Source organism: Thalassophryne amazonica, chromosome 1, assembly GCF_902500255.1.
Source record: "Thalassophryne amazonica chromosome 1, fThaAma1.1, whole genome shotgun sequence".
Classification (NCBI taxonomy): domain Eukaryota; kingdom Metazoa; phylum Chordata; class Actinopteri; order Batrachoidiformes; family Batrachoididae; genus Thalassophryne; species Thalassophryne amazonica.
In genome coordinates, this window is record NC_047103.1 from 160,918,397 (window position 1) to 160,946,015 (window position 27,619).

Genomic DNA, 27,619 nt, shown 5'->3' on the forward strand with positions numbered 1-27,619 from the left:
AAACCACAACACTAACCCAACAATGTTTTTATTTTGCAACCAATGCAATCTGAAATGCTTCAGTTATTTTATCTGAAATCTGCTCAATATATAAATCCACAGCTGTAATTATTTTGCATAAATGTCATAATTTGTGGGTTTATCTGCTTATAATTAGTCTACCGATGAACGTTAATTCATAAAATTATTATTAAAAATTTGATATTGTTACTGTGACTTGTCCTTGCAAAACCAAATTGTTTTTTAAAAAAGTGGCAAGGACTTCCGGCATGGCGCTGAGGTGAGCAGACATACTGAACAAGTGCTCCCAACGCAGTCGGCTAGCTTCCCTATGCTAGAGCTGTATTAACCTTCTAGAATCCAAAAACTTATGATGAAAAAGGGAAAGACACCAAAAAGTAACTGTAAACCGAACCAGATACAAGAAATTGGCGAGAGGGACTCTAAACAAAAGGTCAACGAGGAGGCATTTGACCAACACATGGCTATGGAAGGGGTACAAGGGCTATAAGCTAGCACAGAAGCTATCCACAAAGAGATTTTAGCTATCTGTTCAAATGTGAAAGAAGAATTGAGCTGCTTTCGTGATAACCTCTCCAGTGACATGAAGAGAGAGTTAAATAATTTTAGGGAGGAGGTTAATGGAAAGCTAAACGAAATCATGGCCGATATGAAAGAGACCAAAGACAGAGCAGAGGAGTCACTACAACGCATAGCAGAAATGGAGGAGTGGACCACGGTTGCTAAAGAGGTGCCGTCTCAAACTACAAGCAGCCAAGGTAAGATTCAAGCCAAGCTGACTGATTTAGAAGCGCACTCAAGAAGAAATAACATCCGTGTGTATTGGATGTGTAAGTTAGAGGGAACAACTTTATTTAATGATTTATGTCTCAATAGCAATATCAAATTATAACTCAACGTTCACAGGTTACAGAAGCCAATCAAAAGAGGAAAACACATAGCTAAGATGAAGAGGGAACAGCAACATATCTTCTGGCAAGAAATTCACCTAACAAGAGAGAACCATGAGAAATTTTAAAAAAATGGGGTTTATAAAAGACACTATTCTTCCCATACAAATGGACGAACAAGGGGCATTGCAATATTAATTGCAAATAAAGTAGACTTCCAGTTATCCAAACAGATCACGGACAAGGAAGGGTGGTTTGTTTTGGTGAGGGGAACAACAGACTCAAACAAAGTAACTTTACTCAGTGTATACAAACCTCCAGGACACGATAAAACAATTGACAGAATATTTGCTCTCATAGTGGCAGAAACCTCAGACTGAAATGCGCAACTGCATTCTTCCCTGGATTCCTCAAACCCATTAACAAAACCTAACTCTGAATCACTGTATATTAAAAAAAATGACTAAAAGGATTGGCCTATGTGATGTGTGGAGGGAATGTCACCCAATGGCTAGGTAGTTCACCTTTTTCTCTCACCCTCATGCTGTCTACTCACAAACTGACTATTTTTTTTTCTTATTGAGAGCAGACAGATACAGACTGTAATATTGGCACTAGGGATGTGTCAGACCATTCTGGAGTATACTTGAAACTACATTTAGATGTTCAACCTAAGACAACGATATGGAGACTCAACACAGCCCTGTTAAATGATAATAAATGAGGAATTCATTAACAAAGAATTTATGGAATATGTAGAATTTAACAACAGCACAGAAATGTCCCCAAGCATCCTTTGGGACGCTGCAAAAGCAGTATTGCGAGGAAAAATTATAATGTGGGCATCAAGGAAGAAAAAGGAAAAACCTGAGCAATTCGATCACCTGACAAAACGGCTAAACACATTCAAGCAAAAGCATATAGAGACCAAAGACCCTAATCTACTACAGCAAATTGCAACCATAAAAGCAGAACTAAATAGGAAACTCAACGACAAGGTGAAACTTAAACTCAAATATATAAACAAACCTATTATGAAAATGGACCCTGAGCAAAAAAATATTGGCTTGGTTACTAAAAAACAACTGGACTGATCTATCTTTAAAATTAAAAATCCTGTTACCAACCATATGTACTTTACACCTGATGAAATACATAAATCATTTGAAATATATTATAGGAATTTATATAGTCAACCTGAACTAAACCGAGCTTCCTGATTCTCTGGGCCTTCCTTCAACGGGCGTAGAACAAAACAAATGGATAACTGCTGATATAACACAAGCAGAGGTCGATCAAGCCATTTCAAAATTGAAAGCAAGCAAGGCACCAGGTGGAGACAGATTACCAGCTGAATGTTTAAGACTTTTAGGACGTCCTAACACCTTTGCTGCTAAACTGTCTTAACCATGTGTTTAAAGGGGGTGAGACTCCACCATCCTGGAAACAAGCAATAATATCCATCATACCAAAACCAGGAAAAGACAAAATGGAATGTAATTCATATCGGCCAATCTCTGTCTTTAACATCGATTATAAAATTTTTACTTCAATAATTGTTAGACTAGAAAATATCACCCCTGAACTGACTGATACAGACCACACGGGATTTATTAAAAATAGACGTACACAGGATAATGTGAGGTGAGCATTACACCTTACTGACATTATGAGTGGGAATAATATGAACTCTTTAGCAATTAGTTTCTATGCTGAAAAAGCCTTTGATTCTGTACGCTGGGAATATTTATATCTGGTCCTACAATGTTTTGGCATTAATAATACAATTATAAGTTGTCTGAAATCAATATACAATTTGCCAATGGCCTGGATTAAAATAGATGGTGGCCTTTCAGGCGCAATTCCCTGGGAACGAGGATGCCGGCAAGGATCTCCACTGAGTCCTGTTCTCTTCGCACTTTTCATAGGATCACGTGTCCAAAAAATTAGGGAGGATCTGAGAATTAAGGGAATCTTATTTAAGAGAAGAGAACACAAATTATGTCTATACGCTGAAGATGTCTTGGTGACCTTATCTGACCCCGATGCCAGTCTACCTAATCTCATGTCCAGCCTCTATCAATTTGGACTCTACTCGGGTTATAAACTAAATATAGAAAAAACTCAGACACTATGCTTTAATTACACACCCAGAGAGGATATAAGTAAACTGTACAAATTTAAATGGAAAACAAAAATCATGAAATATTTAGGCGTTAATATTACTAAAAATCGAAACAAAATATATGAAGCAAATTATTGCACTATGACTAACAAAATGAAAAATGATTTGGACAGATGGGCCCCCTTAACACTCGATTTACATAACCGAATAGAAATTATAAAGATGTTGTTGTTTTACCTCAAATGTTATTCCTTTTTCAATCTTTATCATTGGAAATTCCTACTAAGCAATTCAATGAGTGGGATCGAACCATCTCTAGGTTTATATGGCAGAACAAGAAACGGAGGGTATGCTAGAAAACATTACAATTACCAAGAGATAAAGGAGGAATGTCACTCCCATGTTTGGGAAATTACTATAGAGCAGCACAATTGCAGTATGCTGTTTACTGGTGTGAAGAGGGGTATGATGCAAAGTGGAAGGAGCTAGAATAAAGTCAAATTGACATCCCCCTTCAAGCTCTGCTGGGTGAAAAATACCTCATTACTATATATTCAGAAACGTTATGCGATTATACTAGAGTCCCTCTCAGCATCTTGTTCAGAGAACTCCGTAATCCCCTTTTAGAGAGAAGAACACGATTACTGAAATGGACTGAACATGATAGGGATTTTAGACCAGCACAACTTGACTTTAGATTTAAAGAATGGACCAGAAAAGGCATTACCTCATACTGTAATCTCTTCTGGGTCCGACCTTGAAAGTTTCCAACAACTGCAGGAAAAATTTGATCTCAACAAGCGAAACATTTTCAGATATTATTTTAATAAAAATGTTAAAACATTAGAAAACTATCAAGATTTCATTAATATCTTTACTGATGCCTACAAAGGTAAATCCTATAAGAAGAGGCTATCCAGAATATATGTATGCCTAGAGGCTTACAAAAAAAAAAGAAAAAAAATCAACTCTATACATTAAAAGTACATGGGAAAAGGACGTAAAAGTAATACTGACAGAAAATGAGTGGCTTAACATGTGCCAAATTAATTCCACCACCACTAGCTCAGAGCAAAGGAGGGAATTCATGTGGAAGAATATTGTTAGGTTTTTTTTATTAACCCCCAAAAGGACAAATTCTCAGATGGGCAGGGCTAAATCTGGATATTGTTGAAGACAATTTTTCTCCATTTTCATATTTTCTGGGGTTGCCCATTGATTCATTCCTACTGGTTAAAGGTAGTCAAAGAGATAAGATTAATTTTTGGCTTGGAAATTGAACATAACTTTCAAACTATATAGTTGTGTAATTTACCAAACTAAATCAACCCTCAGGATAAGTACCTTTTGAAAATACTACTGATAGCTGGGAAAAAAATCAGCAACAAGGAAATGGCTTAATGGGGACCCACCGAAAATAAACGAATGGTCAGCCACCATAGAAGAAATTTGTGAAATGGAAATGCTTACCTTCTCCCTAAGACTCAATAGTAGCAAGGCCCAAAAATATTGTTCAACATGGTTAACATATGCAAAGGTGAAAGTAGCGTGAACTAATGCCCCCACCCCTTTTTTTTGCAGTGAATCACGCAGTAAACTCCCACCGGTCAACTTTCTGATATTGAGTTGATTAATCCATGTTAATACAACAGCAGCATGGGATACCCTCCTCGTTCTTAATTCATACTGGACGGACCTACTCAGGCAGTCCATGTGCTCAAGGTGGGTGGGTTTGAGCCAATGCCCCAATTCCTTCATACTTCTTGGCATTTTATCAAGGTTTATTGTAACCCGTCGCTATTCAAAACTACTGTTTTCTTTTTAGCAATGCACCACTGCCCCCCCATGACCCACCTGTTCTAGGTTCTATGTGTTGTATAGTTTGTGTTTTATTTTTCTCTCTAAGATTATAAAACTTTGATTAAAAATAAAGCAAAAAAAACAAACAAAAAAACAACAAAAAAAAAAAACAGCAAAGAAGGACAGCCACACAATTTTTGCAAAAACATACACACGAGGTCTATTAGAAAAGTATCCGACCTTATTATTTTTTTCAAAAACCATATGGATTTGAATCGTGTGATTGCGTCAGCCAAGCTTGAACCTTCGTGCGCATGCCTGAGTTTTTTCACGCCTGTCGGTTGCGTCATTCGCCTGTGAGCAGGCTTTGAGTGAGGAGTGGTCCACCCCTCTCGTCGTTTTTTTCATTGTTTAGGAATGGCTCAGAGACTGCCGCTTTGCTTGATCAAAATTTTTTCAGAAACTGTGAGGGACATCAAAGTGGACACCATTTGAGAAATTCAGATGGTTTTTGGTGAAAATTTTATGGGTTTCAAAGAGATTACGGAGTGTTACTGTCGCTTTAAGGACAGCCCAGAGCGACTGGTGGTGCGCTGCGCTCCGAAGCCGCCCTCGACAGGCTGACCGACCATTTCATTTCTAAACGGATGGCTGTATGGATCCGTGACCATTGTGTGCAATTTCTCTGGTTATCACAAGAGCTGGACATCAACCATTTTCCGGCAGATTTCACTTTTAACAAGAGATTTTGTCATGGAAAGCCGAGCGGAGGCTTCGCGCGTCACGATGGATTCGCTACTGGAGCGAGACAAAACCACCTCCGTTTTGGTCTCACAGGACGGCTTTGAGATGGCGTTCAGACAGCTGTCGGTGGTTTTTCCATCGAGTGATTACCCAAGAAATTGTGGATGTGCCTGGACATGTCCCGTGAGGCTTCATCACGGCGTTGCTTTGCGCCATGCGGCACCGCCACGACACGCGGAATTCCTCCGCACGTCTGTCTCAATGTGCTGAAAAAGTGCTGATGTCCACGTCTTTTCACAATTCCTGTGCTAGCCAGATGACATCCTGGATAAAACACAGCGTCCAGTTTGGAAATGAACGGCACATTCCACTGTTACAGGAGTTTTTGTCATGGAAAGAGGAATCTGAATATTTAAAACTCAACAGACTTTCAAAAATAGCTGATTAGTTTTACTCAATTAATAATCAGTTAATTCTTGCAGCTCTAGTGCAGAATGAAGATGCACAAGCTAGTTTGTAAGTGAGAGAAAACAAAGAGAACATTTCTTCTCCAATAACCAACCAAAACAACACACACAAATAAAATATCTTTAAGCTACTATTTTAAGTACTAAGGGTGTAATAGTAAACTTATGCAGATAGAAAAATTAATCATTATTATTATTTTTTTAATTTTTAAAGTAATGGCTATGACTACGTTGATGCACATGGACCCCTGAATCTAACTAAATGTACTCTGAACCGGTCGATGTCTCCTGTATGTGACACTGCCCCCACTGGGCACAATCGGAGAATGTGGAACAAAAACAAAGAAAAGAGAGGAGTTACCTGAGGCTCCATGGGTCGGTGCATGGCAGATGTTTCAGAGGACAAGCCGCCATTGGAGAATGGTTCAGAGGAACGGGGAGGTAAGGGAGGCTGTTTGGGAGGAGGTGCAGCCTGAGGAGAGCCCTGAATATTCTTACGGTACCTCTCATCAGCCTGGTATGAGAAAATCGTAGAGAACTAAATTACAGTGAGGGCCAGGAAACGCATAACTAAATCAAGTAAAAAAAACAAACAAAACAAAAACAAAGAGGAATTTAAGAAAAACATGGAACCAGTTTCAACAGCATGTTGAAAGTCTAAAATTGTCTTTCACTGCTGCAGTTATTACGTTCTGTTAATCTTGTTTTATGCCTTCTGTTCTGTCTTGACAGAGTGGCTATAGCAGACGGCCACCCCACTGAGTCCAATCCTGTTGAAATTTCTTCCTGTTAAATATTTTTAAAAGAAGCGTTTATACTTACCACTGTGGCCAATCTGCGTGCACCCTGGGTGGATAAAGTCTAGGGCTTTGGGATGACTGTGTTGTGATTTGGCACCACACAAATGAATTGAATTGGTATCTAATGTTAAAAAGAGATGTAAAATAAAAGCTGTGTCTCAGATTTCGTCCATTGAAAATGGTTCTCATGTCCTTATTTTTCTGACATTACTTTTAAACCTTTAGTATTCATTGAGAAAAACGAGTAATGATGTTAAACATGCTCAAAGCTTATTCGAGGCAGCTACAGACAAGTGTGTGGACACACAAAGATGGACATAGGTGTCTCTTGAAGAAATACTGCTGAGACACATTTGATTAATTAAAACAGAGATAATAGAGCCATGTTAAGAACATTAAATAGCATTGTTGATGGTGAGACATGCCTCTTGAAAGTCTTGCATGTTAGTTCAGGCCTCAGTCATCAACATGCAATGGCCCAAAACACAGCCACATTAAACATTTCATAGGCAGGCAACCCAGACTGAGGAAAATTCTTTAAAATTTCTGAAGAAAAATAAGTCAAAATAAAATAAAAAGGATGAATGAAACCAGTAATGTACAAAGCATCACTGATGATCCCTTCAGCATGGACTGTTGACTGTCAAAAGTAGTGGTGGGTACAGTTCAGCTACCAGCTAATTAGCAAAGTTAAGTTTTTGTTAGCAGATTAGCTTGTCAGCTAATTTTGAAAACCATGAGCGGACCAACTATCTTCCACCAAATTTAGTTCTGCAAATTTTAAGTCCGCGAACATGTTTTTGAATAAAGCTTAACACTCAAAAATGTTTATAACACCCACCTCCCCCATCCCAAATAAATAAATAAATAAATCGTACTTTTTGTTGGTTACTGTTAGAACTTATACACTAATCAATAAGCAAAACTGACACATTGCACAAAGGCAATAAGTATCACGTCAAGGAGATGGACGAGCAGCAGGTCAAGCAAATTAATTAATTAGATAAAAATTATTTTCCATCTGTATTTTGTAATTTTTTTTATTCATTTTATACCTTCTTTACTGTTAGTAAACTGTATGTTGAATGGAAACTACTGTTTAATTTGTATGTATGTACGTATATATATATATATATATATATATATATATATATATATATATATATATGTGTGTGTGTGTGTATGTATAATATGTATGTATATGTGGGTGTGTATGTATGTATATATACATATATGTATGAGGTCTGTCAAAGTATAGGTCCTTTTTATTTTTTTCAAAAACTATATGGATTTCATTCATGTTTTTACGTCAGACATGCTTGAACCCTCGTGCACATGCGTGAGTTTTTCCACGCCTGTCGGTGACGTCATTCGCTTGTGAGCACTCCTTGTGGGAGGAGTCGTCCAGCCCCTCGTCGGAATTCCTTTGTCTGAGAAGTTGCCGAGAGACTGGCGCTTTGTTTGATCAAAATTTTTTCTAAACCTGTGAGGCACATCGAAGTGGACACGGTTCGAAAAATTAAGCTGGTTTTCGGTGAAAATTTTAATGGCTGATGAGAGATTTTGAGGTGATACTGTCGCTTTAAGGACTTCCCACGCAGTGGGACGTCGCACAGCGCTCCGAGGCGCCGTCATCAACCTGTTTCAAGCTGAAAACCTCCACATTTCAGGCTCTATTGATCCAGGACATCGTGAGAGAACAGAGAATTTCAGAAGAAGTCGGTTTCAGCATTTTATCCGGATATTCCACTGTTAAAGGAGATTTTTTTAATGAAAGACGTGCGGACGGATTGCAGCGTCGGCTCGCAGCCGCCACGACGCTCCGCCACAGGAAAAACACCTCTGTTGGACGCCTTAAGGACAAGTTGGAACATGTCCAACTGTTAAACAATTTCTCAGATACTCACTCCACTGAAAGCCATCAAAAGCCGCCTGGATTTTACAAATGGTTATCAACACGGAGGTGTTTTTCCTTTTCACCGCGCCGGCTGCGTCCCGATGCGCAGACCCATCCGCACATCTTTCATTAAAAAAATCTCCTTTAACAGTGGAATATCCGGATAAAATGCTGAAACCGACTTCTTATGAAACTTCTCTGTTCTCTCACGACGTCCTGGATCAATAGAGCCTGAAATGTGGAGGTTTTCTGCTTGAAACAGGCTGACGACGGCGCCTGGGAGCGCTGCGCGACGTCCCACTGCATGGGAAGTCCTTAAAGCGACAGTATCACCTCAAAATCTCTCATCAGCCGTTAAAATTTTCACCGAAAACCAGCTTAATTTTTCGAACCGTGTCCACTTCGATGTGCCTCACAGGTTTAGAAAAAATTTTGATCAAACAAAGCGCCAGTCTCTCAGCAACTTCTCAGACAAAGGAATTCCGACGAGGGGCTGGACGACTCCTCCCACAAGGAGTGCTCACAGGCGGATGACGTCACCAACAGGCGTGGAAAAACTCACGCATGCGCACGAGGGTTCAAGCATGTCTGACGTAAAAACATATGAATGAAATCCATATAGTTTTTGAAAAAAATAAAAAGGACCTATACTTTATTGACAGCCCTCGTATATTTATGTTTACATTTATATAAATATGTACATATGTAAGTTTACTGATACATAAAAAGACTTTTCCTTTTCTTTCCTCCTTGTTTCCCCCTCTTACATCACTTACATCATTATCACCAGATCAGGGTCGGCAAGTGGGGGTCTGTTGCTCAAAGGTCTCCCCCTTCTGCCAGCAGACTTCAAAACCTTGTCTTTTAATGCAGAGCCTAGGACATTCAGCAAAGGGTGGACCTGTGTCAGGGGGCGACCCCTCTCTGGCAGCAGGTTTACAAAATACTTTGCATCTTTTAATGCACCACACACATGACAAATGGGGAAGGAGGGAAAGGGGAAAAGAAAAAGAAAATAATAAAATGAATGTAGCATATATATATATATATATATATAGATAATATCTATATATAGATATATATATATATAGGAGAGAGAGAGAGAGAGAGAGAGAGAGAGAGAGAGAGAGAGAGAGGAGAGAGAGAGAGAGAGAGAGAGAGAGAGAGAGAGAGAGAGAGAGAGAGAGAGAGAGAGAGAATTACCATCGACACACACAAGAATAGTCCTTTTAAATAGTCATTTTCTGAGTAAATGTGGGAATTTATTGACATATGAAAATGGCTTAAGGAATGACACCAGCAATATCAATAGCAATTTTAAAAAAAATGGTAGTAATAATAATGATAGAAATTTAAAAAAAAATTGATTGACAATAATTATTGTCATTATTACTGTCTATTATGGTGGGAATTGTTTTCATCATTATTATTATTATTATTATAGATACTCATCACTAATATATGATATCAATTACATAGTAATAAAAAAGGAATATTGGTCACACTCGGTAGTCGTAATAACATGGGTATTTGGGGGTGGGATTAAATAAGTTCGTCTTCATCCCACCCCTTTTCGGGTTAAGTGCGTGGGTATGTATGCGTGTATGTTTGTATCTCCTGTTCTTTTCAACCCAATGTGGGTAAATGTAGATGTCAAAGAAATGCTTATTTTGTAAAACTCAAAATAAATGATCAATCAGTCAATATGTATGTATATGTACGTGTATATGTGTGTGTATATATGTATATGCATATATGTAGTATGTATGTGTATGTATGTATATGTGTGCGTGTATATATATATATATATATGTGTAGGGGGGGTATGTATATGTATGTGTAGGTATAAATGTATGTATGTGTATATATATGTAGTGTATATATGTGAGTGTGTATATGTGTATATATGTATATAATGTGTGTGTATGTATGTACGTATACAGGTATATATGCACGGCCCAAGCAGAGGGTCACCCCCTAGAGCCTGGTCTGCTTGAAGTTTCTTCCTAAGAGGGAGTTTTTCCTCACCACAGTTGCCTAGTGCTTGCTCTGGGGGTCGGCAGGGTTAATATGGAGTGACTTGGGCCAAGTTTGTTGTGATTTGGCGCTTTATACATAACATACTTATACATGAATTGAAATGTAATTGAATATTGAAGCGTATGTCTGTGTTGATATGTAGTGTGTTGTGAATTTGTGTATATGTTGTTATGACTGTTATAATTGTTGGACTCATTCTAGCAGGGGTGGGCGTTGATAAGCTTTGCTTCTGCCCACACCCTTTTGGACTCACAGGCTTGTTTATATAACATTCATATTATTGGTATGTTTCTGTTCTTTCGGATTTGTGTGTGTGCCGAATAAATCCATTCATTCATTCATTTTAATTTCATTTGTTCATTTAACCATTTATGTTGGCATGCTAAACCTTTTTTGGAACCTTCATGTTTATGCTACAATATATAAAAATTCCTTTTTTTTTCGGTCCGTCTTTCAGGATATTATCCCCCACCTCCAGCAACAGTCATATAACAGAAGCTAGCTGTTATTGATAGCATATGCTAAATGTCTTAGCGGTTTATCAGCTTTGCATTCTCACAGTTAACTTTTTAGTTAGCGGATTAGAGCTCATTGAAGATGAGATAACCTTCAGGTAAGCTGTGCCCACCACTACTCAAAAGGGTGACAAATTTATCAAAAATATGAGGAAATTATTTTTGTAAACATTGTTATACTTTGTTATTTCTGTCTTTAGTACATGAGAACAGCTTCACTTTAGCTTCAGGACATTAAAACACAGTTTGGTTTCAAGCCTGTGGTTTTTCCTTCTCCATCATACCCCTATTTGTCTCGTATAAAGGACGATTCTTTGAAGCTATGCACTGCAGCACGTTAACTTCTGCTTTGGGAAAATCCACAAACACACCCCCACCCCCAAAAAAAACACATTCAACATTATGCAGCAACTGTCTAAAAATTTGTCACTTGCACCAGCTCTATTTTATGTAAGAAGAAGCAAGAAGAAGCTGGAAAGAGCAGGCAGTGAGGTAAGGCAGAGCCAGCGAGAAGGTCACCTCTCTGATAGCTTGAGGAGGATGTTGGGTGGACTCATGCGGCCTATGGGGCTCCACAGGTTCTCCCTGGGGAGGTTTAGGGTCAGTGGGAATTTCAGTCTCAGGGGGGTTGGGACTGATGTTAGACAGATGGCTGGCGCAGGTTTCAGAGTCAGTCTTTTCTGGCACTATTGAGTGGGATTGACTGCTGTCAGAGAGGACTGTCTGAAGAGTTCTGGAGGGCTCAGAAGCAACTCTCGCTTCAGGAATGCCACCATCAAGGACCTGAGCTTGTGGGATTGTGGGGAGGACTCTGTCAGGGGGCAGGGTGGAGGTCTGTGGGGGTTTGGAATGGTCTGAGAGGAGTTTGGTCTTATCAGCAGGCTGTTTGGATTCATGCTGAAGCGACAGCAAGTAAGCCTGCTCCTGTTGCAGCCGCTTATGGAGTCGCTCGGCTTTGCGCTGCTCCTCAAGCTCCCGCCACTTGAATTCCTATTGCAGAGTGCAGGGTTGATTCAAGTAGGTGAAAACAGACGAGAGACGAAGCCAGTCAGGCCGACTAAAACCACTGTCATCTTATAAACCCCTGCCCTCCCAAAAACACATTTAAGGCTCATTTACACTCATCTCGTCCGTATTTGTGCCCATTTTCTTAAAGTTTACAAACATGAATAAAATAAAGCACACACCACTTCCATCAACACTGCCTATGCTTCTGATTGGCTGTGTTTGGTGGCAGATGGGGGAGAACCACCTGCACTGCACCTGCATGTGGCCTTGGACACGGGATCTGTGCAGGCCATACTGGAGCTTTTGAACTCCAGGACATTCTTCTGGGATGTGCACCACTTTGTGAGGGGTTTGGAACAACATTTGACTTGGGATGGAACTGGGACATGTCCTAATTTCAGTGAATAATCTGGCATCAGAGCAATTGCTGATTGACTGGTGTGGCCGGGACTGAGGGTTGTCCTTTCAGGCTATCTGAACACTGGACTATATATGGTTGCTTAACTGCAATATTTCTATAACTGCATGTTCTGACAATACTGTGTTTTCTTTTATTCCGTTAGTATGGTTACCCCACTGAGTCTGGTCTGCTTGAGGTTTCTTCCTTTAACACCCGAGTGGGTTTTTTTCCCCTCATTGTCGTCACCACTGGGGGTGGGACACGTTTAAACCTTGCTTATCTTGGGCACATGAGCTTTGTTGTGATTTGGTACTTTAGAATTCAATTGAAATTAATTTGTTTCTTTTGTGCACAATATTATTACGATTTGTTTGACTGTTACAATGTTTGATTCTGTCAGAAACTTTCAGGAGACTCTTCAGTGCCCTCTAGTGGATGTTGTCCTTAACCTCCATGGCAACGTAAAGGGAGCATGGAAGCATGTAGGTACTGACGATTACAGTTTGTAAAGCATACATAGATGTATGCATGTAAATAGAGCATAAATGAGCCTTTAGAGACTTTGGGAGTTTTCATTTGCGTTACCATTTTTAATATACACCATAGGTTGTGTGCATATCTGTACAAATACAGGATAGCAAGTTATTCTTGAAGAGTTTCTCACCATATGCCACCATAGAACTGAACCTAACTTCAGAATAGTGAAGACTTGCAGTAACTATTACTATGACTCGCAATATAATTTCAATAAGTCCAACAATTAGTCACTATCAGACTGACCCACAGAGCAATACTGACAATTTATATTTTTCTAAATTTATATTTGTCTATATCTTTTTATGTTAAATTATGGTGTTTTTATATTGTATACATGCACCGCTGTGGAGAAGCACCAAATTTCATTGTACAACTGTACAATAACAATAAAGGCATTCTGAAGGGACAATGGGACAGTACTATTACCATCCCCAAGGACGACCATCAGCTCCAGCTCACCAGCACCTATTCCCCCTCCCAATCTGGGATCTGCTCCACCATACAACTGTTCACAACAAGACCCCCCACCCCCTCCCCCACCACACTCCTCTCCCTTCATGAGAGGGATGTCAACAAGCTCTTCAAGAGACAGGATGCATGCAAAGCAGCTGGACCGGAGTCTGTGTCCACATCCATATTGAAGAACTGTGTAGACCAACTGTCCTCAGTGTTCACACACATCTTCAACACTTCATTGGAGACATGCCAGGTGCCAGCATGCTTCAAGGCCTCCACCATCATCCCCATCCCCTAAAACAAAGCACTACAGGACTTAATGACTACTGACCCGTCGCCCTGACCTCTGTGGTAATGGAGACCTTCGAGCGCATTGTCCTCACACACCTCAAGGCCATCTCTGACCCACTCCTGGACCCCTTCAGTTCATCTACAGAGCCAACAGGTGTGTAGACTATGCTGTCAACACAGCCCTCAACTTCATCCTCCAGTATTCAGCTCTGCTTTCAATGCGATCATCCCGACCCTGCTGCAGGACAAGCTCTCTCAGTTTGGCATGTCTATAGGTGGATCACTGACTTCCTGTCCAACACATGGTCCATCAGCACTGGATCCCCCCAAGGCTGAGGCTGCGTTCTTTCTCCTCTACTCTTCTCCCTGTACACAAACAGCTGCTCCTGAAGTTTGCAGATGATACAACCCTCATTGGACTCATCTCTGATGGGGACAAGTCTGCCTACAGACATGAGATCAACCACCTGGTGTCCTGGAACACACAGAAAACCTGAAGCTCAATGCCCTCAAGATAGTGGAGATGGTTGTTGACTTCAGAAAGAACCCAGTCCTGGACACCCCCATTACCCCGTGTGACTCCCCAGTCACTAATGTGGAGTCCTTCCGTTACCTGTGGATCACCATCACAGAGAACCTTGAATGGAAGTTGAACATCAGCTTTCTCATCAAGAGAGCACAACAGAGGATGTACTTCCTGCAGCAGTTGAGGACGTTCAAGCTGCCAAAAACAATGATGGTGAACTTCTATATTGCCATCACTGAGTCCATCCATCACCATCTGGTCCACTGTCGCCACTGCTAAGGACAGGTGCAGACTGCAGTGTATCATACATGCAGCAGAGAAGATGATTGATTGCAGTCTGCCATCCCTACAGGACTTGTATGTCTGCAGGGCTCTGAGATGAGCAAGGAAGACTGTGGCCGATCCCTCCCACCCAGGACACAAACATTTTGTCACCCTTCCCTCTGGCAAGAGGCTGAGGTCCATCAGGACCAAAATCTCAAGACACAAAAAACAGCTTCTCTCCATCTGCAGCGAGAGTAATAAATTATGCCACAGACCCCCACTTACCCTCCCCCCCAAAAAGTACAGATTGGTTATCTCTGCATGAAAGGTACTGTACACCTGTACTCCAATCACCTGTTTTTGCACAGTTCCATTCCACTATATTTATTTAACAGTGAATATATTATTGCCTATTTGACTCTTAACACTTGCAGAACACTTCTGTAAGAAGTAATTTTACTTCTTACAGAAGTGTTCTTTTTTTTTCCTTTTCTTTTTCTTATTATTTATGCACCAATAACAACAGATCAAATAACTTGTATGTGCAAACTTTTTGGCAATAAATTTTTTTCTGATTCTAATATCGCTGTGCTTTGACTCTTAACTGCTGTGAAGCTTAATATAAAAAGGTCAACTGTGGTCTAAAATTAACCTTGGTTATAGGACTGGGTACTGAATGTCTATACTTCACCAACTGATCGGGTATTGAAACATTCCTTGTAATTCAATTCCAAATTTAGATAACCAAACCATAAATATGATCATCTGTGAGCCAGCACAAGCATGGAAACATGCTTGTACCAAGATCCAAGAAAACTGGTGATTGGTTGGCTAATGTACCGTTACACAGAAACAGATATACAGAGGAAAAAACATGACACTCAGGGAACTGACTTACGTGTGTGTGGTGTTTTTTTTTTTTTTTTCCAAATCTAACACTGCAGTGGTTCCGGAGGTCCAGCAGCCGTCTCAATTTGATGCCGGCTTTTACATTATTCCATTTTTTTTCCATGTTATTTTTTATATTATGGACAGATGTTTAAGTTGTGGTATATATGAGGAGCGATTGAGAAGATTTGAGCCTGACCCAGAAAAGGTAGGGTGTGGTTCTGCATCTTTTGCATTCTGAGAAACCAACATTTCTTGAGTAGGTGTCAAGTTTTGACTCAGTGGGTGCAACGTTGAAACATTGGGTTCTCAGATAAAACTTCTCAATCGCCCGTTATGCTTCTTTTTCATGTCGTTATAGTTATTTAATGCAGAAAACATTTACATAATGTTAATGATAAATCCACAGGTAGCTTAGGAAATCACATTTAGACATTGTGTGTTACTGACCAGCAACATGGCCTGCTCACGAAGCAGCTGCTCCTGCAGCATCTCCAGGTGTCTCTGCTCCTCCTCAAGCTGACGTCTGATGTATTCCTATCAAACACAGCAGGAGTAACAAGGTCCAGCTTAAAAATCTGCACTGTTCAGACATGCTTGGATGTTTTGCTCAGTTTCCATTTTTCTCTTCTGACCTGCTCGCGGTCGTTCCTTCTCTTTTCGTCCTCGGCCCGCCGGCGCTCTTCTTCCTCTTTACGCCTACGATCCATTTCTTCAATACGCCTCTTCTCCTCTTGCTCTCGGCGCCGCTGCTCACGCTCCTGCTGCCTTCTCATCTCTCGTTCACGTCGCTGTTGCTGTGAGGCAGCACAAAATTCATGAAGAAAACTTTCAGCAGTCTAATCTTCATCTTCGGAACAGTCAGTCTCATCTCTCTTTCACTAGTGTACTTGAGAAAGGAAGGGGGGGGAATCCTACCTCCTCGAGTCGCCTCCTCTGCTCCTTTTGCTGCTCAATGCGCTTCTGTCTCTCTGCCAGTAGTTGGCGCTTGTACTCCTCCTGCTCCCGAAGCTGTTGTTCTTGGAGAAGCTGTTGGCGACGAAGCGCATCCGACCTCTCCTTGTTCTCCTGCTGCAGGCGAATAAAGTCACGACGTAAAGTCGATTCTCCTGGCACGTTGACGATGGAGCTGGATGGCAGATGGAAAAAAAAGATGAGCAGGTCTACATTAGCGAAACTTTGTCTTTTGGGATGCAGTTCTGTGAGTATTAGACCATACCTGGGCTCACCCTCCTGCTCTGGTGGATCCTCTTCCTCCTCCTCACTGCCGCTGTACTCATACTCCGTCTCATCTGCACACAGAAAGATGAGCATGTTAGTCTTAAAATGTTATTTAAACTACTCTTTCTCTTTAACTTATCCCACATCTGTGAGGGGTTGATGTGTCTAAAAGCTGTTCCCATCCAGCCTGCCAATTTATTTTAAAATAAGCATATGTACTCATGCTATAGTTACTTCAAGCTGTATTTACACATAACAAAGCCAAGTCATGAATGCCATAAAGTATACATTCTTGGCCGATGATCACGAATGTGATGATTTGAGCCAGAGGCGTCAGGTGTCCTCAGGAAATGCTGTAACCTGTTACCACGCATTACAATTAATGGCATGTGTTGCTGGAGAATTATCAGGAAACATTATGCACAGTCAAGAATAATATTCCGCGTTGCTGCGCGCTGTTGCATACTATCGCGCATAACAGTGCATCGTTAAGTTCTGTCACGTTGTGAATGAGGCGAATTGGCTCCACACACACACACACACACCCATATTCATCCAACCATCAGTTGCTGAACAATTCAGATCGCTCCAGTTTGCGCCTCAAAATCCACAGCAGAAGAACGTTGTGACAGCATGCTTAGTTGGGCTCTGTGCCATGGAGTGGCGCAGAGAGAAGGAGGAGGAGACTGAGAGAGCCAGATGTGTGGCTCCACGCGGCTCTCGTCTTGTGCGCTTTCCCAAACATCAGGCACATGCAGAATGTGGAACACCTGCAAGAGCGCGCTGAGGAGCATTGGAATGAGACTTTTAGACGACTTGGCGTCACTGTCCTTCTTCAGCATACTGCAGCAATGAAACTGAATACAGTGCAGCAGCGTTTAATTGTGCGCACGTCAGAAAATGCTGTCACGCTCTATTAAGGATCACCACTAATCAAGACGGATCAGCGTGCTCAGTTGCGACCTTCACGACATGAGGCGAAATGAGGGTGGTGCGTGACATTCGTGGTAGATTTTTTGACAGCCAAAAACATGCTCCATGAAAATCATGAATATCACGCACCAACACGTGCTATTAAGAAACCTATTCAGATGCGTTAAGTCATGTTAAGAATGTCAGGAATGTGCCAAGAATGACGCAAATATGACATTTGTAACACGTCTTGCCTATGTGTAAATGCACCATCACTTAACACTAATGTTTAACAGTTGATGTCAACCATGATAGATAACTGGCATAAATTGTATTTAGTCTTCAAATATGCCAATGCCCATTGCGTATGAGCAACCCCATACAGCCGCCGCTAATATGGCAGACATAACTTGGTAGACAAACGTGGCATATCTATGGGAGAATACCCCATATTTTATTATTTTTTAGGAAAACTACTCTGTTATACTCCCCTCACACAGAGTGGCGTTGTAATCATGAACTGGCGCACATCCGACAAGTGTCAGATTTCAGTTCCAAAATGTTCTGACACCCATCTGCGGAAGTTGACACAGTTGGTCAAAATCAGCTGGCGGCCACGAGGGTGACACACGTGCAAAACTCTCCGGGCGCCGTCGAGATGGGACACCTATCCGACAGCGATCCGTGTGTCATCTGACGACCATCTGACTGCAATTTACATATTCTGACGGCATCAAAACAGCATCTGAAATGATCTGATCGCGGTTGATTGAGCTCTGAGATCTATCGATCACAGCAAAGCCTGATGACATGCTGTGCCACGTTTGTCCACCTGCACTGGACCCCGACCACACTGATGAGGTCAGTTTAGCACTGGGAAGAACAAGCGGAGATTTGATCACGCGGGTGAGTGAGTGAGAGCACCAATGTCGGTGCCATCTGACAGCAGTCCACAGCAGTCCATGTCATCTGACTGCTGTCTGAAATATGTTTGGCAGTCCGGATGCATTCAGACCACGGCTGACCACATCTCTTTTCCTCCAGACTGCGTCGGATTATGGCAATATTTGCTGTGTCGGAATGGCTCCTCTATATTCTAGGTGTGACAGGGGTGTAAGGCATGGAGAGCAAACTAGAGATCAGTGATCACGTTTGTAAAATGATACCCCTGTTTAGCCATAGTGGTGGTGGGAAAATTTTTGCGATAGAATACTTGAATTAATGAACTAATTAAAATGGTAAATGGACTGCATTTATATAGCACTTTTCCATCTGCATCAGACGCTCAAAGTGCTTTACAATAATGCCTCACATTCACCCCGATGTCAGGGTGTTGCCATACAAAGCACTCACTACACACCGGGAGAAACTAGGGTATTAAGGAGCTTGCATGGATCTAATCTTGAAGACACTGGAAAGGAACCATTATCGTTCATGCACATCTTAATACAGCATGCCACCACAGTGTGAAGTTTCACTGAAATCAAAACTATTTAGAAGTTATGTTATGGGCTCAGTATCATGATGCATTAATTAAACACAAAATTCAAACGCTCCCACCTTGAAGACACTGGACTTGAATAATTTTCCTTTATGTAAATTTTCATATAGTGTTCAACCATCACAAGAAGCTTCACTGAAACCAACCCAACGGTTTAGGAGACACCACCATTCAATGGACAGTGACAAAATGATTTAAAATTTTTTTTTGAAGGGGTATAAAAAAAAAAAAACTGCAAACAACTGTTTTTCTAGGTTTCCTGTGACAACAAGCTAAAGAACAGAATATCTTGTCAAGAACTGAAAGCAGTGATATAAACAACACCTTTCTCTCCTCGCTTCTTCTTGGTCCGGTCTATGTGGTCTTTAAGCTGGATGCGAACCTGCCGCTCGTTGGGCTGGTCTCGGATGAAGGGGTGCTTCAGCAGCTGCTCTGTCGGGGGGCGCTGTGTGTAATTCTTCACTAGACAGCTCTCGATGAAACTAAAAAACTTCTTGGACCTGTAGCCATATTGTAGAAGAAAGCGAATGCAGAAAAAGTGAAGGAGCAGCGAAGTGAAGGATTAATGCACATATAAAAAGAAGATAGTGAGACAAAAGCAAATGTCTCAGATGACCATAGATCTCGCCAAAGCATTTGGAAAACAGACACTTCTGCAAACAAGTTCTGATTCCAAATTACTCATCAATCTGAACAGCACTCAGCGCTTCGTGACAGTAAAAAAAAAAAAAAAACACTCCACAGCGTGACGGCGGCCTGTGATTTTTCAGTCTAAATTGACTTTAGAGATGTGGACAGGCAGCGGCAGGCCTTTCATCACATATATGCCTCGAAAAACTGACAAATAGAGTGCTGATCAAAGAAATCATCCTCATCTCTCCACCTGCTGCCATTCAGGCCGTGTATCAAGCCACTTTTGATCAAAACAATTCAGATGTACCAAGAGCTCCAAAGTAATGAAAACACATTCAATCCCTTTATGCAAAATACTCTTTTGGAGAAGACTTTTTTCATTTGTTTTAACTGAACCAACTGAATAAATCAATTGTGCCTTGTAAACACAAGTTTGAGGGATTGTTCTGCAGTGCATCTAAAGCAGCTCCTCCATGTGGGCCACAAAAGAACAAGTCTGCCCACAGATGTTCAAATCCACAGCAAAGCAAAGTGGAAATGCTCAAATCTGGACTCAAGCCTGTGTAGCTGCCTGCCTAAATCCAAAATGTGTAAGAGCACACCTGAAGTGATAGAGCAAGAAATCTACACATAAAAATATTATACATCACATACTAACTGTGTAAAAGCAGGATTCCAAAAAGCAGAAAAAACAGTAAAGATCCTTTCTGGATAGGACTCACCATTTTTTCGACTTCAGCCGAGGAGGTGGGTTTCTTGGAATGAGGAAGAGCGCACGCATTGGGTGCATGTCGCAAAGTGCTAGAAGGAGACGCACAAGTCGATGATAATTCAATGAACACATTTTAAGAAAAAATGGCAACAACATAAAAGCTGGCACTCACGCGGGGCTCCTTCAGCCATTTCAATAGCTGTGATACCACAAGACCACAGATCACTCTGCAACAGAAAACCATGGCCATTACGCACAGTCAGCCTCATCCACACGCCCATTATTGGTCTGCACGTGCATGTATGTATGGTCTGCACAGCTAACATACACCCATGCACACATATCCAATCAAGCATTTTATGACCTGACTGCTTCTTACTCTGTAATCGTATGTAGCGTCTGGGTTCTCGTCACAGGCGATGACTTCAGGAGCCATCCAATAAGGAGTCCCGATGAAGGTGTTTCTCCTCCCCACGGTCCGATCCAGCTGGGCACTCACACCAAAGTCCACTGGAGAGACACCAGCAAATTTACACTTTTCACTATCGGTGCATCCGAACATTTCAAATGACATTTTCACCTGTTCAATGGTGAGTGTTTGTTATTGCCCCATCCAATAATGTAAATTAGCTGCCTAGCCTGCAGTGGTGTTTGCATTCTAAATACATAATGAACTATTAAAATAATTTTTGTCCCGAGTGAAAAGATGACCCCCAAAAGGTGTACAAGTTTCATGCTCACCTAGTTTAACTTCAGCATTCTCAGTCAGCAGGACGTTCTGACCCTTGATGTCACGATGGATGACATGGTGGGCATGTAAGTGGGCCAAACCCTGGGGATGTTAGCGAGAGCAAGGATAAGCAGTGAGTCTACAATGGACACCTTACAGAAAACACACACACACACACACTTTAGACATGGTAGACAGAGGAGGGGAGAATGAGCTCACTCTAAGAATCTCTCGTGAGATGTAGGCAATCCAGTCTTCCTTTAGCTGGTTCCCCTTTGTGTTCTTCACCAGGTCTGTGATCGAACCAGCACCACAGAACTCCATCACCAACTACACAACAGAGTACAAACCACTGTAGTGCAGCAGATAACTGAAACAATCCACATGGTGATACAAGCACCAGATTTGGCATGAATGTTCTTCATAAATCAGTGTTTGAGAAAAAAGTGCTGGCCACATGAAAATCCAGTATGACAGCCAGGTAGGGGTCAATGAAGAATGACACAGGGTCAAAATTTAAAAATGCTCCAATCATATTGAAAGCTATACCAAATTATGTGTCTGATCACAAAGACTCCAAAAAGGTATAGTTTGGACTATCTATGACTGAATGTTATGGAGTTATGGGGTAAAAACAGCAAGAATGGTAAGAAAGGACAGTTTCAGTTTGCACAGGAGTCATAAGTTAAAGTTGCTCCAATTTTGGTAGAAGGTGGTGCAAAATATTGGTTGAACTAATAGCATTAATAAATTGAAAAGTTTTGATTGTGTTGAATGCTTGGTTTTCAGAGTAAATGTCAAACAATGTTGATGTCGATTGGATTGTATGGCATATGATGTATGTTATCCTGTAACGTGACAACTAAGCATGACACATGGTGCAAACTATTCCTTTTTAAACCCCTATTAACTCAACCAATAATATGCATCACATTTTACAAAACGTGGAGCAGCTTTAACTTTTGACCCCTGTACAAACTGAAACTGACCTTTGTCACCATTTTTGCTGTTTTTACCTCATAACTCCATAACATTCAATCATAGATAGTCCAAACTATACCTTTTTGGAATAGTTATGATCAGACAAATAATGTGTTATACTTTTCAATATGATTGGAGCATCTTTAAATTTTGACCCCTGTGTAATTCTTCATTGACCCCTACCTGGCCACCATGTTGGATTTTCAAGTAGCCAGCACTTTTTTCCTCAAACACTGATTTATGAAGAACATTCATGCCAAATCTGATGCTTGTATGACCAAGTGAACAATTCTGGCCAAAGGTCATACTTATCTGGTCCACAATGTAAGGTACCACTGTCATTGCCACGTGAACAACAATATTATGAAAGTTATTTGCTTCAAGCCTTAGGGGCACCTTTTTTTCTTGTCAGAAAAGTAAATATAGTCATCCATCATTTCAGTCAAAAATAAAATTTAGCAGGCTACAGATTTTACCTTTGTTTTTTTTGTTTTTTTAAATAAACTAATTTGGGAATGGATTTGTGACCTTACCCATAACTGGTCATCATGTCCTGGGGGACTCTTCTTAATGAAAGCACCATAGTATGTAGCTATGTTTCTGTGATGAGAATACTTCTTCAGCATGTTGATCTCGAGTTTAATTTCTTCCTCTTCATCCTTAATATACAAGACGCACAGTTACAAGAGCTATAAAAAAACAAAAAAAAAAACAAGTCGGCACTTTCTTATAGATGTGCATTTAAAATGATTTGGCATTAAATGTTTCACGTCAACTGCCTCCATGCATGATTCTGCAGTATTCACAGTACAGTATCTACAGTGGGACTCTACTATATCACAATACTGTATTAGTCATTTGTCTAGCCACAAACTGTGCCTTTGTTTAGAGACTGACACATGATGACTCATTGTGACATGATGAGTACAGTAGCTGTACAGGAAAAAAATGTTACACTGTTTGCAAAATCCTTCAACGATATACATTATTTTGATGACAACATCCTAAATTGAGCTCTTCAGCACCATAGACTGTAAATATACTGGACAATCCCTGTGTGACATCACCCATAGGTTTAGTGAAGAGACGCGAAAGAGCAGTTTTGAAAACTAAAATAAATAAATGAATATTGCTGATCTGGGTGTCACCATGTTGGCGGTGTTTACTCCATTTTCTTAAACGGTTTGCACGTCGTTATTAAAAATGATGACCGACTTATTTCCTCAGTAATCATAGAATAACTGAACCCACTGTCATCAAGTTACTGACAGCTGCTAAACGTGCTCATGCCTTTACCACACAGAAGTAGGAGTGAGGGTTTTATAGACACAGAGGGCACTCAGAGAGGGTACACGTCCACGAAGGTGATCACTCTCCTTCCACACGTGGAGCTGCACCAAATCAATCATTTACATCTGTCAAAAGCAGCTGTACCATGCAGAATCATCTTTATTGAGATTCATGTCTGGGGGGGAAGTTATGTTTTCACCCGTGTTTGTTTGTGTGTTTGTGAACAGCCTGGAACCCACAATTTTTCATATATACAGTAGTGTTCAGAATAATAGTAGTGCTATGTGACTAAAAAGATTAATCCAGGTTTTGAGTACATTTCTTATTGTTGCATGGGAAACAAGGTACCAGTAGATTCAGTAGATTCTCACAAATCCAACAAGACCAAGCATTCATGATATATACACTCATAAGGCTATGAAATTGGGCTGTTAGTAAAAATAAAAAAAAAGTAGAAAAGGATGTGTTCACAATAATAGTACTGTGGCATTCAGTCAGTGAATTTGTCAATTTTGTGGAACAAACAGGTGTGAACAGGTGTCCCCTATTTAAGGATGAAGCCAGCACCTGTTGAACATGCTTTTCTCTTTGAAAGCCTGAGGAAAATGGGACGTTCAAGACATTGTTCAGAAGAACAGCGTAGTTTGATTAAAAAGTTGATTGGAGAGGGGTAAACTTATACGCAGGTGCAAAAGATTATATGCTGTTCATCTACAATGATCTCCAATGCTTTAAAATGGACAAAAAAAAACAGACACGTGGAAGAAAACGGAGAAGAATAACAAAGGCTCACCCATTGATCAGCTCCAGGATGATCAAAGACAGTCTGGAATTACCTGTAAGTGCTGTGACAGTTAGAAGACGCCTGTGTGAAGCTAATTTATTTGCAAGAATCCCCCGCAAAGTCCCTCTGTTAAATAAAAGACATGCAGAAGAGGTTACAATTTGCCAAAGAACACATCAACTGGCCTAAAGAGAAATGGAAGAATATTTTGTGGACTGATGAGAGTAAAATTGTTCTTTTTGGGTCCATGGGCCGCAGGCAGTTTGTGAGACGACCCCCAAACTCTGAATTCAAGCCACAGTTCACAATGAAGACAGTGAAGCATGGTGGTGCAAGCATCATGATATGGGCATGTTTCTCCTACTATGGTGTTGGGCCTATATATCGCATACCAGGTATCGTGGATCAGTTTGGATATGTCAAAATACTTGAAGAGGTCATGTTGCCTTACGCTGAAGAGGACATGCCCTTGAAACGGTTGTTTCAACAAGACAATGACCCCAAGCATACAAGTAAACAAGCAAAATCCTGGTTCCAAACCAACAAAATTAATGCCTCGCAGATGTGAAGAAATCATGAAAAACTGGTTATACAACTAAATACTAGTTTAGTGATTCACAGGATTGCTAAAAAAGCAGTTTGAACATAATAGTTTTGAGTTTGTAGCGTCAACAGCAGATGCTACTATTATTGTGAACACCCCCTTTTTTACTTTTTTTACTAATAGCCCAATTTCATAGCCTTAAGAGTGTGCATATCATGAATGCTTGGTCTTGTTGGATTTGTGAGAATCTACTGGTACCTTGTTTCCCATGTAACAATAAGAAATACACTCAAAACCTGGATTAATCTTTTTATTCACATAGCACTACTATTATTGTGAACACTACTGTAGTTATGAAAGTTTTACAGAGGATTCATATCATGATAGGCAAGAGCCTATTCCATTTTCAAGTCAAAGGTCAAAGTCAGGAAAAACCCCTATCCTTTTTTTTTTCCCCAAACATTTTCAAAATGTTCATTTTCAAATTTTCAAAAATTCATAAGTCTGTCAAAAAAGAACAAATTTCTTTCAAATTTGAAGGTGCTATGTATCCTTTATCGACTGACAAAGTTTGATCTGGACCTGATCTGGATTGCAGATTTTGTAGCCATTTAAATTTAACATGGAAAACCCCATTTAATGTATATTTTACATTATATCTTAATCAAACGTGCCCCAATCACTCTCGCATTTGAAAGTAATGTGCAGACTGGCACTCACTATCGCCTGACAAAGTTTGATCCAGATCTGATCCAGATTATAGATTTTGTGGATATTTGAATTTAATATTGAAAAGCCCATTTGATGTACATTTTGCATTATATCTTAATCAAAAATGTCTCAATCACTCTCATTTGTGGTAATAAGGTGCAAACTGGCACTCTCAGTGAATAGACTACAGTAAGGAAAATAAGTATTTGAACACCCTGCAATTTTGCAAGTTCTCCCACTTAGAAATCACGGAGGGGTCTGAAATTTTCATCTTAGGTGCATGTCCATTGTGAGAGACATAATCTAAAAAAATCACAATGTATGATTTTTTTTTATAATTTATTTGTATGTTACTGCTGCAAATAAGTATTTGAACACCTGTGAAAATCAATGTTAATATTTGGTACAGTAGCCTTTGTTTGCAATTACAGAGGTCAAACATTTCCTGTAGTTTTTCACCAGGTTTTCACACACTGCAGCAAGGATTTTGGTCCACTCCTCCATACAGATCTTCTCCAAATCTTTCAGGTTTGGAGTTTCCGCTCCCTCCAAAGATTTTCTATTGAGTTCAGGTCTGGAGACTGGCCAGGCCACTCCAGGACCTTGAAATGCTTCTTACGGAGCCCCTCCTTATTTTCCCTGGCTGTGTGTTTGGGGTCATTGTCATGCTGGAAGACTCAGCCATGACCCATCTTTAATGCTCTTACTGAGGGAAGGAGGTTGTTTGCCAAAATCTCGCAATACATGACCCCATCTATCCTCCCTTCAATACAGTGCAGTCGTCCTGTCCCCGTTGCAGAAGAGCACCTCCAGAGTATGATGTTTCCACCCCCATGCTTCACAGTTGGGATGGTTTTCTTGGGGTTGTTCTCATCCTCTAAACATGGTAAGTTGAGTTGATTCCAAAAAGCTCTATTCTGGTCTCATCTGACCACATGACCTTCTCCCATGCCTCATCTGGATCATCCAGATGGTCACTGCTGAACTTCAAACTGGCCTGGACATGTGCTGGCTTGACCAGGGGGACCTTGCTGCCCTGCAGGATTTTAAACCATGACAGCATCATGTGTTACTAATGTAATTTTTGTGACTGTGGTCCCAGCTCTCTTCAGGTCATTGACCAGGTCCTCCTGTGTAGTTCTGAGCTTTCTCAGAATCATCCTTACCCCACAAAGTGAGATCTTACATGGAATCCCAGACTGAGGGAGATTGACAGTCAATTGTGTTTCTTCCACTTTCTAATAAATAATCATAACAGTTGTCTTCTACCAAGCTGCTTGCATGTTGTTCTGTAGTCCATCCCAGCCTTGTGCAGGTCTACAGTTTTGCCCCTGGTGTCCTTAGACAGCTCTTTGGTCTTGGCTATGGTGGACAGGTTGGAGTGTGATTGATTGAGTGTGTGAACAGGTGTCTTTTATACAGGTAAAAAGTTCAAACAAGTGCAATTAATACAGGTAAAGAGTGCAGAATAAGAGGGCTTCTTAAAGAAAAATTAACAGATCTGTGTGAGCCAGAATTCTTGCTGGTTGGTAGGTGTTCAAATACTTATTTGCAGCAGTAACATACAAATAAATTATTTAAAAAAAATTGTTTGTTTGTTTGTGATTTCTGTGATTTGTCTCTCACAGTGGACATGTACCTAAGATGAAAATTTCAGACCCCTCCATGATTTCTAAGTGGGAGAACTTGCAAAATCACAGGGTGTTCAAATACTTATTTTCCTCACTGTAAGTTTGATCCAAATCTCGTCCGTATTGCAGATTTAACAGATATTTCATTTTATTACTGAAAAGCCCTTTTGATTTGACCTTGAAAATTTTTTCCAAGGTAAAACTTTGTGGAAGTGCAAACTAGTGCTGGCGGAGGTTTGCACTCTAAAAGCGCGGTGCTCTAGTTTTTTTCCTTGAGAAAATTAGAAAAATGTTGTAAAA

General features: G+C 40.5%; 1 protein-coding gene and 1 long non-coding RNA gene across 14 annotated transcripts in view; both read right to left on the bottom strand.

The window, feature by feature from the left end:
• LOC117516901 (mitogen-activated protein kinase kinase kinase kinase 4-like) overlaps nt 1-27,619 on the bottom strand; it is a 122,535-nt gene that overhangs the window by 24,154 nt on the left and 70,762 nt on the right. For 12 of the 13 annotated variants that reach the window (XM_034177857.1, XM_034177871.1, XM_034177828.1 and 9 more), the window contains exons 4-15: nt 22,893-23,018; nt 21,598-21,708; nt 21,390-21,480; nt 21,028-21,158; nt 20,821-20,875; nt 20,659-20,737; nt 19,628-19,803; nt 16,889-16,961; nt 16,588-16,798; nt 16,305-16,466; nt 16,120-16,206; nt 6,409-6,561 (exon numbers count right to left, since the gene is read on the bottom strand). In XM_034177857.1, coding sequence (XP_034033748.1) covers nt 6,409-6,561; nt 16,120-16,206; nt 16,305-16,466; nt 16,588-16,798; nt 16,889-16,961; nt 19,628-19,803; nt 20,659-20,737; nt 20,821-20,875; nt 21,028-21,158; nt 21,390-21,480; nt 21,598-21,708; nt 22,893-23,018 — 1,455 coding nt within the window. Of the gene's footprint in view, nt 1-6,408; nt 6,562-11,818; nt 12,290-16,119; nt 16,207-16,304; nt 16,467-16,587; nt 16,799-16,888; nt 16,962-19,627; nt 19,804-20,658; nt 20,738-20,820; nt 20,876-21,027; nt 21,159-21,389; nt 21,481-21,597; nt 21,709-22,892; nt 23,019-27,619 lie in introns of all 13 variants that reach the window. The other variant, XM_034177862.1, reaches the window with a different exon arrangement.
• On the bottom strand, nt 539-6,019 carry LOC117516982. The gene is made up of 3 exons (XR_004562604.1): nt 6,009-6,019; nt 5,392-5,396; nt 539-764 (listed from the first exon to the last, which is right to left on the bottom strand). It is a non-coding gene; the product is annotated as an uncharacterized LOC117516982 (long non-coding RNA).